The sequence below is a fragment of the Aquarana catesbeiana genome, linkage group LG02 (assembly GCF_042186555.1).
Source record: "Aquarana catesbeiana isolate 2022-GZ linkage group LG02, ASM4218655v1, whole genome shotgun sequence".
In the NCBI taxonomy this organism is placed as follows: Eukaryota; Metazoa; Chordata; class Amphibia; order Anura; family Ranidae; genus Aquarana; species Aquarana catesbeiana.
The window spans coordinates 92,499,804-92,517,859 of NC_133325.1; the positions used below are offsets into that span (position 1 = coordinate 92,499,804).

Here is an 18,056-nt window from a genome sequence, read left to right on the forward strand (position 1 = left end):
ACTTTACATTGTAGCAAAGTGTAATTTCTTCAGTGTTGTCACATGAAAAGATATCATATATTTACAAAAATGTGAGGGGTGTATTCACTTTTGTGAGATACTGTATATATTTGTGATTATGCACAGCCGGCCCGCACTGTCGCAGTAAATGTACAGTGCGCGCTCGGCAAGTGGATACTGAACAAATGCAAATTTTGGGCTATTGAGCATTTGTGTCCTCTATGGCTCCCACTAGTACTTTCTTTCTTTCAGTGGTGCATGCTGGGGAATGCCATACAAGCTTGGGAATTGGTCTGGTGAACTTTCTTTCCACCAGGCCTTGGTGTTTGGAAGGATGTGTGCAGAGTGTTTGTGCTGTGTAGACCTATGTCCAATGGGGCCCAGCACAGATTCAAGCTGTGCTGCCTGTTTGAAAAGGGTATGCTTCTGAGGTAGAAGAGCCTGATGGATGTCTGCTGGAGGGGGACTGGTGTGTCTGTCCTCAGAGAATCCTGGCACTATCTAGAGCCCAGTGAATTTCTGCTGTAGGGGGAATGGTGACTGTTCTCAGAGAATCCTGGCTTTCTGTTGGACTGATGGAGTCTGGAAGCCCTTGTTGCTAATGGAGACCTACCCCTCTCTACCGAAGCTGGAGCATTAAAACTAAAAAAAGACAAAAATGACTGGCACCCTTCCTTGTCGTGTGACTATAGCCACTGCGGCCATAGATCCAACCTGAGGTAAATGCTAGCCTTCCCCCTGCTGGAGAAGTGCTACACTAGTATGGTGTCAAAGATTCATTTAGAGATGGGAGTCCATCTTGTCTTCATTTATTTGGAAAGCGGTGCATCTTTCAGTTGTTCAGATAGATTCTTTGTACCGCCTAATGAAGCTGCTACAGCCATGACTAACTCTGAACATATTAAGGTCATTTGTATGTGTTACAAGAGCATTCCTCCCCCTCTGCAACTTTTGTGCAGCATTCCACCCGGTGTAGCTACATCTTGGTCATCAGTGGTCCAGGTGTCTCCAGCAGAGGTCATGTGTAAAGCCACAAAATATTTTTTGCTCGCTACAAGCACTACTACTGTACTTTTGTCAGTTTTAAGCCAGAGCAAGAACATTTTAAAGGCCAGATCTTGTAAAATATAAATTAGGTGCCACATCCCAAACTTTTATACATGGGATTTTTGAGGCACCAAAAAAAAAAAAAATAAATAAAAAATGAATAGCAGAAATATATATTAAAAAAAAAACATTGTCAAAATTGAATGGCTGACAATACTATTTGCATCCTATACAATGCTTGCAGTCTCTAACAGAGAAAAACTGCTCCTCACAATCACATCATATAATTATATCAGCATTGTATGTCAAATTTTGACCGAAGATCACATGTGAAAACAGACACGTTTCGATTGTACTAATCTTCTGGGTGGAGCAATAGAGACAAATGTTAATTACTTATTATTAACAACCATAAAATACATTCCGCAACATCAACATCATATATTTCTACAAACAGTGAACTTACATGAAACTATGGGGGAGATTTACTAAAACTGGTACAGCTGTGTATAGTAACAAATCAGCTTTTAGGTTTTATTGTCAAAGCTAAGGCTATGTTTCCACTAGTGCGACTTTTCATGCGACTTGGGACTGAAAAGTCGCATGACAAATTGTATCCCATGTTTTCCAATGAGTACCGTTCATATCTGTGCGACTTCAAGTCGCAGCGACTTCAAAGTAGTCCCTGCACTACTTTGGTCCCACTTTGATGCGACTTGAGGTCCATAGATACAGGCATTGCTTCAAATCGCGGTAAAAAGTCGCGGTAAAATCGCGGTAAAAAATTGCGGCAAAATCGCGCGACTTTGGGGACGCAATAGTGGAAACATAGCCTTAAGGTGTAAGTCTGACACAAGATTTTAATGGTCCGGGGATTTGAAATCCATGTGGCTTTCTCTTCTCTTCTCCAGCGCTGACAGGACAGGCTATGCGGGTTCTGAATGGTTGGCACCAACCATGTGATAGCTGGTGACCAATTATAATGCCTCCTATATGTACCTTTACGAGGTACGTTTAGGAGATTAAGTTGAGGGGATTTCTAATCCCTGGACCGGTAAGGCGTCTATCTGATGTGTCCGAGTGGGTGAACGCGGGACTCCAGGTTAGCGGGACCAGGTGCGATGGGGAAGGGGTCCAGTGTAAGTTCACCTTACAGATTTTTCTGTAAAGGAGAACTTACCCTTTATTTGAACAAGGTGAAGTTAGAAGCTGATGAGTTTATATGCAGAGCTGCAGCAGATTTTGCACTCTTTTTTCAGTTTTAGTAAATGAACCCCTATGCATGTCTCTATGTAGCGAAGCAGCTCAACCCTGGTTCCAAACAACAACAGAGGCACTGACTACCTTAGGGGTTAAGGATGAGGCTATAGGGGGAAGAGAGAACCAGCATGTGATACAGACCAGCCAATCAAATACTGTTTTTATGGCGCCAGAAAATCCATCTGTTGGTGGTCTTCCCTGGGTGGCGCTGTTGTGAGTATGCACCCAGCACACGGAGGCCTGCCATGGTCAGTTGGTCAGGGCTGGGCCTTTGTTTGTTTCCCTTTACACTGGCCTTTTTACCATCGGGGGAAGCGCTTTAGGCTATGTCTGCTCCTCCTTCCCTGCACTCAAATTTCAGTGAATCCCAGGTTGCTTGTTGTTGGTGGGGGTGGTAAGGACATGTATAGTATATGTACCCAACGCGGCCAGAAGTGGTGAGGATCATCACATGATACATAAGTGTTTAGCTTTCTTATTACCTACATTTTGGTGCCCTTGGCATTTCTGGCGCCATAAAAACAGTACTTGGGGAAAGATGTCTGTCTCTCACAACCACATTAAGCACATGAATCATGCATTTCAATTAGCTTTGTTGCAGACAGATGGAAGCAAACTGCCCATTACGCTCCTCCGATGTGACACATTTCACTCTATGCCGGGGCTCAAGGTTGGGAAGGTGGGGGGGGGGGTTTATACATAGACTTCCATAACAGCAATAAACTTCTTAAAGCTACAGAATGCATACAATTAATATTTCTATGCTACCACTTAGCAGCCTTCTGTCCCCAATTAAACAGGATTACCCCGCCCTTAGTGAAGTGAAATGTGTTAGAGCTGATCAGCATGACATTTCCATCTAGTAATATGCAATAAAGCTGATTAAAACTTCTGATTGTTGTGACTGTGAGATCTGTGTACATTACTGAAAAAGGACCGGACAGACACAAATTTGGCACATATGGTTGTTGTGAGTAGTCTGGATGGGCCTTCAGTGGTATACTAATTTGGCGTACTTTGCTCATAAGGACTGTTGACTTCACTGGTCTGTGTACATGTTCCAGGCCAGTGACTCAAAAACTAATCAAGTCAGGATAGCAGCCAGAAAACTACATTTTTGGAAGGAAGTCAGCATTGACAGCTCAGTGGCCTCTTATAAAGAGAAATATAACTATGTTCCCAATCATTTTTTTTATAATGAACAACTTTCAAAATCAACCAAAATATTTTATTTATTTGGCTTCAGTATACACCATCCAACCTTAATAAAACCAAAATATATACAGCCCTTACAAATATAACAAATTATAAAATATAATTGCACAATGCAGTATAGCTATATTATGAAACAGTTTGATTCATTTATTCCTAGGGCCTTTGGCAAAAATAAAGTTACCTGTGCAAAATCTTTTTATGTCCTATGACACCAATCCAGTCACCCAGTGGGTAAAAGTTGTAATGCTCAATGTCCCCTATTCTCCTTCATAACCTGTTGCAATTAATACATGTAAGCCAAGTCAGCAAGGTGTTCATACCATGCTACTAAGCAACCAAAAAATTTTGGTGCAACTAAGCTCCTAAAAACAGTGCAAACAGTAGCTTTATCTATACTAGTAACCCCTAGCAGCAAACCAGATTTCGGTTAGCTCAAGTTAGTTAGAGAAGATTGAGCAATAGAGAAGTTAATGTAATTGGCTCTTTCCTTTATTTAATGGACCTAATATAGTACCATTATATGAAAAGGGCTTAATGCAAGCTTTCACCCAATGCATTCTCATTCAGTTTTCTTCGACCTTGTGAAAATATTATTATTATTTTTTTTTTTTGTATAGAAACATCTATTTTGCCTTAAAGTATAACTAAAGGCAAAACTTTTTTCTTTAGAACACCTGTCAGTCTTTATTGCTGTCTGTGTCCCAGTTAGGGAGATTCACCCCCTCTATTTGTCCTGTTTACCATTATCATTGAAAGTAAAAAAAAATCCCAAATTTTGAGTTGTCCCCAGAAAAGTAATAGAGAGGAAATCTTTCAATGGGGACCCTAGTTCTGGTCACCTGGGGGTCCCCAAGGAATCCTCTTAATTTGCAGGGATTTCCTCCCACTTTCTGTTTGGCTAAGGCACAGGAAGTGAAGGTAAATCTCTGCAGTGGGACACAGACAGTGAAAAAAAAAAAACAGACAGGGATTTTAAGCCTCTTTTACGCTATCCAAAATGAAAAAAAAAATGTTGCCTATAGTTCTACTTTAAGACTGGCTTTTCTTTATATGGTCAGGAATACAGAGCAGACAACAAAAACATACACAAATACTATATACATAGAAACACAAAATAGATATTTTGACGACAACAATCTGTTCATATACAATATTACTATTATCATCTTTAAGACAATTATGTCAAAGTATATAATGCTCTGTATCTGTGGCAGCCATTTATCAGTATATGTCTCATACATTTTTGGCCTATGGCTATGGCTTAGGAGGAAGAGTTTGTCCACCAAGTCTGGGGGAAGATGGATTTGTATATTGTTGTGGTACACAGTCAGGGTTTGATATAGACATTGGCTGCTGACCCAAAACCGATGAAAAGACATTTAGAATAGACATTTGCGTGGACAACTTTTTATCTTCTGGAACTCTCCTCAGAAACTGAATTAGGTTTGTGGCAAAACTTGCATCTCCATCTTCGGGTTGCTGCTGCTGTTGGTACTGTAAATTTTGCAGTTGAACCTTCAGAACCCGCAAATTTGTTTTCATGGTCTTTAACTGAATTTCTTCTAAAGACCTGTGTCTCCAAGAGGTGTCCTCAGGCAGAACCAGATCACTTTTGCTGCTTGCTGAAGGTGAAAATAGAGATGATGCATGAGATTCCATTTCCATTCTGTCTAGGTCGTCACTTTCAGTGCTTTGCTTTTTTCTGCTTCTTTCTGAAGATGATTCACACAATTCACTTTGTATATCATCATAGCCATCACCTATACAGCTTTCCGCTTTCCTGCTGCTCTGTGAACATGATTTACACAATTCACTTTGTATAATATCATGGTCCTCGCATCTAGAGCTTTCCTCTTTCCTGTTGCTCTCTGATAATGATACAGACAACTCACTTTGTATATCATGGTCCTCACCTCTACAGCGTTCCTCTTTCCTGTTGCTCTCTAAAGATGATTCAGACAACTCATTTTGTATATCATCATGGTCCTCACCTCTACAGGGCTCCTCTTTCCTGCTGCTCTCTGAACAAGATTCACACAATTCACTTTGTATATCATCATGGCCTTCACCTCTACAGCTTTTCTCTTTCCTGTTGCTCTCTAAAGATGATTCAGACAACTCATTTTGTATATCATCATGGTCCTCACCTCTACAGCGTTCCTCTTTCCTGTTGCTCTCTAAAGATGATTCAGACAACTCATTTTGTATATCATCATGGTCCTCACCTCTACAGCGTTCCTCTTTCCTGTTGCTCTCTAAAGATGATTCAGACAACTCATTTTGTATATCATCATGGTCCTCACCTTTACAGGGCTCCTCTTTCCTGCTGCTCTCTGAACAAGATTCACACAATTCACTTTGTATATCATCATGGCCCTCACCTCTACAGCTTTCCTCTTTCCTGTTGCTTTCTAAAGATGATTGACACAATTCACTTTGCATACCATTGTGGTCTTCAACTCTAGAGCTTTCCATTACATTGCTGTTTACTGACAATAAAGATGTTTTGGACCATTCCGTTTCCACTTTATTATGGTCTTCATCTCTTGTACATTGCCCTACTTTGTTGCTCATTTGGGATGATTCACATGATTCAGATTCCATCCCATCAGGGTCTTCATCTCTGGTGATTTCTCCTTGGTCTTTCACGTCTGTACAAGAACCAGCAGTATCTGAATCACTTTCATTGCATGTCTCTCTGCTAGTAGTCCTGGAATTGTTCTTTGCCTGGATATCTGTGAAATAAATACACTATGACATTAATAGTTGTTTTTGTTAGATTTTGGATGCAAAGTAAAACCACCAAAACCTTTGTAACCACTGTAATTCTGCCCTTTTCAGTCCAGAGAAGGGTATTTACTTATTGCATGTAACACTTACTACACCAAATATACAGTGTATGTTTCTTATTCCACTGCTAATCTTGCCTTCTGTCCCCAAGGATCACAGAACACCTACTCTGCTATCCCTTTCCTCCTCCTGAGAAAGCCAGCACTTATATATAAGTTGCTCCTGCAAAGAGATTGGTCATTGAAGAGCATGGAAGTAATGCCGTAACATATTGGTGCTTTCTCATAAGAAGAGTATATTATTTTATATGTATGCATGTACATTTTTGTATATGTGTTGCTAGAAATATTTTTTCTTAAAAGTGGTTGTAAGCCTTCATTTTTTTTTCTTCGTTCAATTATACAATAAACAGGCTTGTACTTACCTGAGAGCAGTCCCGAATTCTCCTCTTCTTGGGTCCCCCACTGGTGCTCTAGGCTCCTCATCTTCTCCATGTGCCAGCATAGCAATCCGCTCCTAAGCCCTGCTCTGTGTGTCTATTGATATGCACAGCGTGGTTCATGCCCCTCTCTCTGCTCATTTGATGTGATATACAGCAGCACTGCACACAGGCACAGCACTGTATCAAGTGAGGATTTTTTTACCGTAATGCAGGGAACCACTTTAAATTATTTTACTCATTAACATCTTTTACTCAAGATAAAAGGTTTACCAAATCCAGAGTTACGAGGCCAGAAGCTATCAATCTTTATTTTAGTTTTGTTGGAGTAAGGATGTGTGTTAATTACTACTAAATTACCTGTCCCGTCCATCCAAAACTGATTTTTTTACTTATAGGTAGAACCTGTTGAGCGGAGTCAACTCTTGACTTCTTATATGTCTTGGATATTTCAAGCTACCTGCTAGGGTATATGACAAATGAAGTTAGACAATGAAGTTGTGTATACATTTGTCTAACTCAGCTGTTGCATTCTTCATAAGATAAAATAAAGGATCCAACAGGGAGAGACCCCTCATAATGGCCACAGAAGGTGTGCAGATCCAGGAACTAAACACATAATTCTGAACAATTCTCTAAGAAATATACAAAGCCAACACATGGTCTAAAGCTTCAGCATCTACCAAACCTGAAATATCCATCTTGGCTGCAGAACACCACTGACTGCAGAACTCATCAACCTGTCTTCTTCTTGGGATTGACTATATAGTATCTGTCGCCTGGCCAGATTTTGCAGCTTCTGAACACCAGGGGTCTCATGTTTGTAATAAAAAGTATAGAAGATCTAAAACATTCAGCTGAAAATCAGATGCAGTAATACAGCTAAAGGCCGGGTTCACACCTGTGCACTTTTACGTGTCTTTTGCAGTGCATAAAAATGCATGTGTCATGAAAATACATTGTTTCCAATTAGGCCGTTCACATACACTATATTACCAAAAGTATTGGGACACCTGCCTTTACATGTGCATGAGCTATAATGGCATCCCAGTCTTATGCCCCGTACACACGGTCGGATTTTCCGATGGAAAATGTCCGATCGGAGCGTGTTGTCGGAAATTCCGACCGTGTGTGGGCTCCATCGGACATTTTCCAGCGGATTTTCCGACACACAAAGTTGGAGAGCAGGAGATAAAATTTTCCGACAACAAAATCCGTTGTCGGAAATTCCGATCGTGTGTACACAAATCCGACGGACAAAGTGCCACGCATGCTCAGAATAAATAAAGAGATGAAAGCTATTGGCCACTGCCCCGTTTATAGTCCCGACGTACGTGTTTTACGTCACCGCGTTCAGAACGATCGGATTTTCCGACAACTTTGTGTGACGTGTGTATGCAAGACAAGTTTGAGCCAACATCCGTCGGAAAAAATCCTAGGATTTTGTTGTCGGAATGTCCGAACAAAGTCCGACCGTGTGTACGGGGCATTAGTCCGTAGGGTTCAATTTTGAGCTGGCCCACCCTTTGTAGCTATAACAGCTTCAACTCTTCTGGGAAGGCTGTCCACAAGGTTTGGGAGTGTGTCTATAAGAAGTTTGACCATTCTTCCAGAAGCACATAGGTCAGGCACTGATGTTGGACGAGATATGCAATCGGGCGTTAATATGGCGCACAATGGATGTAGCTAGGTACACATAAATATAAAGGCGGGGGGGAGGATAGGTGGGTTTAAGGTTCCCGGGAGGGGGAACTTGGTGGTAATGTTTAATGTTTCACAATAAGTTCAGGTATTAGTCCATGTAAGGATAAAATGAATGCTGAGTATGTAGAAGGCAGCCAGTCTATAAAAGCTAGAAGCAGCTCTGAGACTATACAAGAGAGAGAAGGACGGCGCCCTCTAAATGCAGCATGTATGATAAAAGTTTTTATTACAATGGATAAAAAACACTCACATTTGAGTTGCTGAAAGCCAGCATATAAAATGGTTAGCATATAACACGCGGATGAAACCATTTTATATGCTGGCTTTTAGCAACTCAAATGTGAGTGTTTTTTATCCATTGTAATAAAAACTTTTATCATACATGCTGCATTTAGAGGGCGCCGTCCTTCTCTCTCTTGTACTGATGTTGGACGAGAAGGCCTGGCTCACAGTCCCCACTCTAATTCATCCCAAAGGTGTTCTATCGGGTTAAGGTCAGGACAGTCAAGTTCCTTCACCCCAAACTTGATCATCCATGTCTTTATGGACCTTGCTTTGTGCACTGGTCCAAATCATGTGGTGGAGGGGTGTTTATGGTTTAGGGTTGTTTTTCAGGGGTTGGGTTTGGCCCCTTAGTTCCAGTGAAGGGAACTCTTAAGGCATCAGCATACCAAGACATCTTGGACAATTTCATGCTCCCAACTTTGTGGGAACAGTTTGGGGATGGCCCCTTCCTGTTTACAATTACTTTTTTTTTAATGTCATGTGACCGTTTGCAAAGCACAATTTTGTAAAATGGGCACTGATAGGTGGCACTGATATGCAGCACTGATGAGCACTGATAGGTGGCACTGATGGGCACCGATGAGGCAGCACTGAAGGACACTGATGGGGTGGAACTAATATCCGGCACTATTATGCAGCACTGATCGGTGGCACTTATGGGCACTGAAAGGCAGCACTGATTTGGCTGTGTGTAACATAACTTGGCTGTGTGTAACAACTAGCAAGCCTTACTGCAGGTGAGTGCTTGGTGTACGGGGTGTACCAAGATGGGTGTCGCAGTGTTCTGACGCCTCCAACGGGAATGAGCGCGTGACAGTTCCAACACGACTCCAACTCCCTTGCGCGATGTCTCTTCATGTGGCGCTGCCGGAGCCTGGAGGTGTCAGATTAGGCATCGGAGCATTTGCATGAGTACAAGTACACGTGCAAATTCTCAGTATCGGTGCAACCCTATTAGTATTTGCGTTATGTGCTTGCTAGGCCCTGGGACATGCACATCTATCTACCTTTGGAAATCTGTGACAGTCATTACTGAAAATTTGAACAGTTCTCCTAAATCACTAATAAGCGCACTGTCCCTACCTCATTGTGAAGAAAACATACTCTGTTAGTGGAACCTATTCAGTTAAATCCAATAACACCTTTCACGAGGGTTCCTTTGTTATATACACAGAACACCTTTCTACAGAATATATAAAAAATATCCGCTATATAGATTTTTACCTTCTATTCCATTTGTAAAATCAGCAAAACATCCACTTGCTTGGAGAAAGGCAAATGCTTGCTCAAAGTCTGAAGATAAAAGTAATTGGAAGGTCAACAGGAGTTATCCAGACCCAGAAAAGGTTAACTAGTAAATTTGTTAATGCTCAACCCTGGGCACAGAAAAAAAAAATACCCTTGTAGTGGGCTCCCCTGAGCTGCAAGGGTTAAAAGCTTGTTAAATCAAAAAGAGGCAGTATACTTACCAGTTTCGCTGATCTGTACTTTCCTCTTCAAAGCTCAGGAATGTAGGCAGTCACTCTGCATCATCATGTACAATGCAGGCTATTAACCCTCTACTGTACATGGTGGGGCACAATGAGTATTTAACTCTTGCAAAGTGGGAGAGTCCACAAGGGTATTTTTTTTGTTGTGGCTGGAGGTGGGCTTTATTGTTTTTGTAGTCATATAGCTGGGAGGTATGGAATATCTCCTTGTGGTTTCATAAAGGCTCAAAGTATACAGCATGTTCCCCATTATGGAACCTATCAGAAATGTGCCATATATTAAATATATACACATACAGCAGGTAAAGTAAGTATTGAACACGTCATCATTTTTCTAGGTAAATATATTTCTAAAGGTGCCATTGACATGACATTTTAACCACATGTCGGTAACAACCCATGCAATCCATACATACAAAGGCACCAAAACAAATACGTTCAGAAATTAAGTTATGTGTACTAAAATGGAATGACACAGGGAAAAAGTATGGAACACATGAAGAAAGGGAGGTGCAAAAAGCCATGAAAAGCCAAGACACCAGCTGAAATCTATCAGTAATTAGAAAGCAATTCTGCCTCTTGTCAGTGCAAATTAATATCACCTGGTTCAGTCTCAACTGATGGCCCATAGAAAGGTGTCTCATTACCAAGGTGTGACATAAGAAACATCTCATGATGGGTAAAAGCAAAGAGCTTTCTCTCAAGACCTTCACAACCTTATTGTTGCAATACATACTGATGGCATTAGTTACAGAAGGATTTCTAAACTTCTGAATGTTCCAATGAGCACTGTTGGGGCCATAATCTAGAAGTGGAAAGAACCTAATTTCACCATAAACTGGCCTTGCCCAGGTGCTCCTCCCAAGATTTCTGACAGTGAAAAGGATTATCAGAAGAGTTGTCCAAGAGCCAAGGACCACTTGTGGAGAGCTTCAGAAAGACCTGGATTAGCAGATACAATTGTTTCAAAGAAAACAATAAGTAATGCACTCAACCGCCATGGCCGACCACGCAAGACTCCATTGCTGAAGAAAAAGCATGTTGAAGGTCGTTTAAAGTTTGCAGCAAAACAAAAATACTGGGATAATATAGACTCGTCAGATGAGACCAAAATTGAATGCTTTGGATGACATAATACACACCATGTTTGGAGGTCAAATGGCACTGCACATCACCCCAAAAATAACCCCCATACCAACAGTGAGGTTTGGAGGTGGGAACATGATGGTGTGGGGCTGTTTTTCATCATACGGTACTGGCAAACTTCATGTCTTTGAAGGAAGGATGAATGGAAAAATGTACCAAGACATTCTTGATAAAAATCTGCTGCCATCTACCAGGATGATGAAGATGCAACAAGGGTGGACATTTCAGCAAGACAATGATCCCAAACACAAAGCCAAGGAAACTCTCAATTGGTTTCAAAGAAAGAAAGTAAAGCTGCTAGAATGGCCCAGCCAATCACCTGACTTGAATCCAAAAGAAAATCTATGGAAAAAACTAAAGATCATAGTTCATAGAAAAGGCCCACAGAACCTTCAAGATTTGGAGACTGTTTGTATGGTAGAATGGGTCAAAATCACACCTGAGCATGGCATGCGACTAGTTTCTCCATACAAGAGGTGTCTTGAAGCTGTCATTACCAACAAAGGATTTTGTAATTTTGTACCAAGTTAAATACATTTCGGTTAGCGTGTTCAATACCTTTTCCCTGTGTCATTCCATTTTATTACACATAACTTCATTTCTGAACTTATTTGTTTTGGTTTCTTTGTATGTATGGATTGCATGGGTTGTTACCGACATGTGGTGAAAATTTCATGTCAATGGCACGTTTAGAAATATATTTACCTAGAAAAATGGTGGCGTGTTCAATCCATATTTTACCCGCTGTATGGATTTAGTAGAAAACAAAAGCAAAACAGTAAAACTGAATACACACATTTGGCTTCCTTGTAACCAGGACAAACAAGAAAAAGAAAATTTTGAGAGGTGAAATATCATTTTATATGGGGAATTGGGGTAAACTGTTTAATTTTCACAGTAAATTTTAAAGTCGAACTCTAGGCAGATATAAAGATACAAATGAATGCAGCTCGGTATGCATTACTATAGCATCAAAAGTAATTTTTTTTGACAAACTGTATAAGTACCTACATCTTTATTGGTGGCCTGCAGTGCTCATATGCTTAAAAAAATAAATGCTGATAGGAGAAAAGAACAGTGACAGAAAGATAAGCTTATCAGTTGGTGCTTCTTTTTCTGTCCTGTCACAGGATGAGGGTGGGGAGGAGACATATAAGGGAAACTGCAGCAGACAAAGTTCAGGTCCCCTTCCAAACAGGATAGTGCTGTGTGGCAGAGCTGTGTAAATCTCAAAACTGGATGTACAGAAATACAACTACTTTGACAGGTTTAACCACTTCAGCCCCGGATCATTTGGCTGGCGCTTTTTGCGATTCGGGACTGCGTCACTTTAACTGACAATTGCGCGGTCGTGCGACGTTGCTCCCAAACAAAATTGACGTATTTTTTTCCCCACAAATAGAGCTTTCTTTTGGTGGTATTTGATCACCTCTGCATTTTTTATTTTTTGCACTATAAAAAATAGCAACAATTTTGAAAAAAATGCATTATTTTTTACTTTTTTCTATAATAAATATCCCCAAAAAATATATAAAAAAAAATTTTCTTCCTCAGTTTAGGCCGATACGTATTCTTCTACATATTTTTGGTAAAAAAAAAAAAAAAATCGTAATAAGCGTTTTTTTGATTGGTTTGCGCAAAAGTTATAGCGTCTACAAAATAGGGGATAGTTTTATGGCATTTTTATTAATAATTTTCTTTTTACTAGTAATGGCGGCGATCAGCGATTTTTATCGTGACTCCGACATTATGGCGGACAGATCGGACACTTTTGGCGCTCTTTTGGGACCATTCACATTTATACAGCGATCAGTGCGATTAAAAATGCATTGATTACTGTGTAAATGTGGCTGGCAGTGAAGGGGTTAACCACTAGGGGGCGCTGTAGGGGTTACGTGTGTCCTAGGGAGTGATTCTAACTGTGGGGGGGAGGGGTTATGTGTGACACAACACTGATCACCGCTCACGATTACAGGGAGCTGTGATCAGTGTCAGTGTCACTAGGCAGAATGGGGAAATGTTTGTTTACATCAGCATTTCCCCGTTCTTCCTCTCCGTGAGACGATCGCGGGTATCCCCGCGGACATCGAGTCCGCGGGACCCGCGATCACACTCACGGAGCTTGCGGCGGGTGCGTGCGCAAACAGCTTCTTAAAGGGCAACGTACAGGTACGTTAATATGCCTGTACGTGCAAGCGGTTAACAGCTTATATATATATATATATACACACACACACACACACACATACATATTTCACATGTGTATTTAGCTATTTGCACTGAGTTCAGCTTTAACATATTTTATTAAAAGAAAGACAAAGCTAACCATGTCAATTTGGTGTATATAGATGTAGCCGGTAAAGTAGAACAAATAGCAAAACATTTTTCATTTTGGATAGAGTAAGGGAGGATTATAATCCGTGTCAGGGTTTTTTTTTTGCCATCTGTGTCTCATTCGGGAGATTTCCCTTCACTTCCCGCTCCATAGCCAAACAGGAAGTGAGAGGAAATCCCTTCAATGTGAGGGAATCCCCTGTTGTCACCAGAGTTAGTGTCCTCTTTGGAAAATTTCCTTCTATTACTTTTTCAGGGGCAACTCAAAAATTGGAATTTATTTTTCACTTTTACTTTGGATTACCTCAGTAAACATGACAAATAGAGAGGGTTAATCTCCCTAACAGGAGCATAGGAAGCAGTAAAAAAAAGTGTTCGAATACCTCTTCACTCTATCCAAAACTGAAAAAAAAAAAAAAAAAAAAAGATTTTCCTTCAGTTTTACTTTACAATTACTGTTGAATAGTTGAATCTATTTTCTCGGTAATTAATAGCAGCAATAATAAGGATACCTCTGTCCTTGGGCTCTTCGTGTACAATCTCGTGAAGGACCGATTTCATGTAGCACATTGCCAGGGTTAGCAAGAATTCTTGGCATCTGTTCTCTCGGCACAAATCCCAGAAAGCTTGAGCTGCTATAAACATATTCAAAATTATTCGAATTTTGTAATAGGAAAACGATGAATGAGAAGGCAATATTCAGTATGCAAAGTTCAGGAACCCTACACCACCAATGGGAAATCATCTTGCTAAGCAATATAACTTGCCTAGATCTGAGGAAAGCCAATATCAAAAGAATAGAATATTTCTCTCTGGTGTAAATTGTGTTTGCAATTTACAATTAAATCAGTTTATAGGTTTACCATGTAAAGTTCCACCACATGGTCTTTGGCATAATTTTTTTCATAAAACTGACTTTATAATGATTTTTAAGATAAGCGCAAAATAATAAGTGTGAAGTATACAAGCCAATCATAGATTGCAGCAAAGGAAGCAGATCATAGTTCAAGTAAGAACATGCATTTCATTCTTCCAGGTAGGCCTCTTGTACACTGCTATATGCATATTTTTTTACTGATGAAAATGTAGACTAAGGATGGGCTCAGGAGTGTTCGCAACTCCACGCACACTAGCCCGCCAGGAAGCTGACACTCCAGAGCGCTAATCACAGGCAGTGAGACATTTCCCGATCTGTGCAGCCACGGATCAGGGAAACGTCTCAGTGCCTGTGATTAGCGCTGTGGAAGGTCAGCTTCCTGGCGGGCTAGTGTGCGTGGAGTTGCGAACACTCCTGAGCCCATCCTTAATGTACACAATGGTACAAAGCAGTTGTGGGGTTTGCTAAAATTGAAAGTGTAATTTGTATTGGTTCTCTTTATACAAACTACAGATTGAGCTTTTGGAAGCCTGGGACCATATTATTTGCCCAAGAATCTGCTCTCATTTTTTCATGTAGAAATGTTAGACTGGGGATTGGGGGGGGGGGGGTGAGGTCAGCACTTTGTAGATATTAAAGATTAGGCCTTTGCTCGAAGGGCCTGGTAGACACATTTCCGCAAATGGTGTCAGTTTAGTGAATTTTAGGGTATTAGGTATTATTACTAAAAGCAAACAGACTGTACACTCTGTAAGAGCTGTTGCTCTAGAGCAGGGGTGTCAAACTCAATTTCATTGTGGGCCGCATCAGCATTATGATTGTCCTCAAAAGGGCCAGTTGTATCTGTAAGATTAGATGTCCAGCGTATCCCCTCCCCTTACATTAGATGTCAAGAGCCACCCCACCATCAGAAGTTGATTCCCCCCACTCTCCCTAACATCACAGTGCACCCCTTTTCCTTATGCTGTTGCTTGGAAGAAGCTGGATGCATTGCTTGAAAGCACAAAGTAGGGGTCTGGAGGTGGACCAGAGGAGGGCTGGAGCTCTCCTGCAGCTGCAGGAGAGGTGTGAGGGCCACATAAAATGGCCTGGAGGGCCGGATTCAGCTTGCGGGCCTTGTGTTTGACACCTGTGCTCTACAGCTTAGTAAATTAGGGGAAGCTCTGCTGACTTCCAGTATCCAATCCAGTGTTTCTCAATTCCAGTCCTCAAGGTGCACCAATAGGTCATGTTTTCAGGCGTTCCATTATTTTGCACAGGTGATTTGATCAGTTTCACTGCCTTAGTAATTACCACAGCCGTTTCATCTGAGGGAAATCCTGAAAACATGACTTGTTGGTGCGCCTTGAGGACTGGAATTGAGAAACACTGATCCAATGAAATGCAAGCAAAAATTATGTTTCTTTTGTTCCTTGCATGTAATTAGAGCTGCACCGAAATTTCGGCAGGCGAAAATGGTGTTGCCCATAGAGGAAAAAGATGCCGAAAACGCTTGCTGTGATTTTACTGTGCTTATCTTGTGATTTTCATAGGTCATGTGACTCAAAAACCACATTAAAAATGTAACATGGGTGCGGTATTGATGCGTTCTTGCTGCGTTTTCAATGGGGAGGTGTGTTTTTCTTAACTGACCAAAAATGCAGCAAGCTAAATTTTTAACACCACAACGGAAGCACAAGGGACCAGTGTGAAAACATACATAGAATTTAAAGGGGTGCATTTTTCTTGCGCTAAAGGTGCCGATAATGGCCGACAATAAATTCATGATAATTAACCACTTGCTGCCCGCCATAAAGCAAAATGACGGCGTTATCCTGCCCGGACGTCATATGACGTGATCAGAATAACAAGCCGCTGTGCTCCTCCAGGGAGAAAGAAATAAAAACCGCAGAAGTGATCAAATACCACCAAAAGAAAGCTCTATTTGTGGGAACAAAATGATAAAAATTTTGTTTGGGTACAGTGTAGCATGACCGCGCAATTGTCATTTAAACAGAGACAGCGGTGAAAGCTGAAAATTGGCTTGGGCAGGAAGGGGGGAAAGTGCCCTATATTGAAGTGGTTAAAAAGTCGAATACATACAATTATATATATATAAAAAAAAAATATATATATATATATATATATGTATATATATATATATATATAAATATATACATGTATATATATATATATATATATGTATATATATATATATATATATATATATATATATATATACCTGCCAGTGCAAAGTGGTTGTGTTATTTTGACCGGACGTCATATGACGTGATCAGAATAACAAGCCTCTGTGCTCCCCCAGGAGCGCACATCGCGGTGATCGTTGTTGCGGGGTGTCACTCTGACACACTGCAACTCCGATCTAGGTAAAGAGTCTCTGACGGAGACTCTTTACCACCTGATCAGCCATGTCCAATCACGGCTGATCACGATGTAAACAGAGAGAGCCGTTAATCGGCTTTTCCTCACTCGCGTCTGGCAGACGCGAGTAGAGAAGAGCCAATCGGCTGTTCTCCTGACAGGGGGGGTCGGTGCTTATTATTTATCAGCACAGCCCCCCCCCCCCCCGCGGATGCCCACCCAGGACCACCAGGGATAGAACCAGGACCACCAGGGATGGCCACCACTGATGATCAACAGATACGGCATCCCTGGTGGCCTTGTGTGCCCACACTGACATCCTTGTCAGTGACATTTGCAGCCTTGCCCAGGTTGCAGTCAAACTGCAGTGACTTGTCTGTGTCACTGCAGTTTGAAAATGGTGCAGCCGGCGCCGAGATACACAGAGCCGGTCCTCGGCTCTTCTCGGCTCCTCTTGTAGTCCCGCCCAGGCTGGGCGGGACTGTGAGTGGAGCCGAGCGCCGCCGATATACATGGATAGCCGAGTGTACTCGGCTAGGTTCGGCTAGCTCTGCTCACAGTCACACCCAGTCCCTGTGTTATGTCAATCATAGGGCGGGACTGGGCGTGACTGTGATTTTAAGGGGAAAAAAGTGCGTGTTATACGCCGATAAATGAAGAATATATTTTGTCACAAGGGCTTTATTCATTTCCCAGCAGGATGGACAATATTTGGGATTATGGATTTTGGTGTATAAAATTGGAGATCTTTTGGTGTGCATAATATTTAAGTTATAGTGCACTTCCAGATTGTAAGCTCTAACGAGCAGGGCCCTGATTCCTCCTGAATTGTATTGTAATTGTACTGTCTGTCCTTATGTTGTAAAGCGCTGTGCAAACTGTTGGCACTATATAAATCTTGTATAATGATAATAATAATAATGTTTACATCAGTGCACGTTATTTTATGGTAAATGTAGAATAAGTCTATTGATTGAATATATAATTCATAGAAAGATATGGTGGTATTTGGATATATAGAACATGGACAGATTGTTGGATAGGAGGTATATAGTGGGAACAAATGATAGTACTGACGTGCTGCTTAAAGAGAGGTACAGTATACTTT

The 18,056-nt window shown here is 41.2% G+C and overlaps 1 protein-coding gene across 3 annotated transcripts in view; it reads right to left on the reverse strand.

Moving 5' to 3' along the window:
* Nucleotides 1–3,520: 3,520 nt before the first annotated feature.
* The window catches only part of LOC141127055 (uncharacterized), a 174,829-nt gene continuing 160,293 nt past the window's right edge, over nucleotides 3,521–18,056 (reverse strand). For all 3 annotated transcript variants that reach the window (XM_073613198.1, XM_073613197.1, XM_073613196.1), the window contains exons 34-36: nucleotides 14,223–14,345; nucleotides 9,965–10,033; nucleotides 3,521–6,257 (exon numbers count right to left, since the gene is read on the reverse strand). In XM_073613198.1, the coding sequence (XP_073469299.1) occupies nucleotides 4,777–6,257; nucleotides 9,965–10,033; nucleotides 14,223–14,345 (1,673 nt within the window). In that variant the 3' untranslated portion in view covers nucleotides 3,521–4,776. The remainder of the gene's footprint in view (nucleotides 6,258–9,964; nucleotides 10,034–14,222; nucleotides 14,346–18,056) is intronic.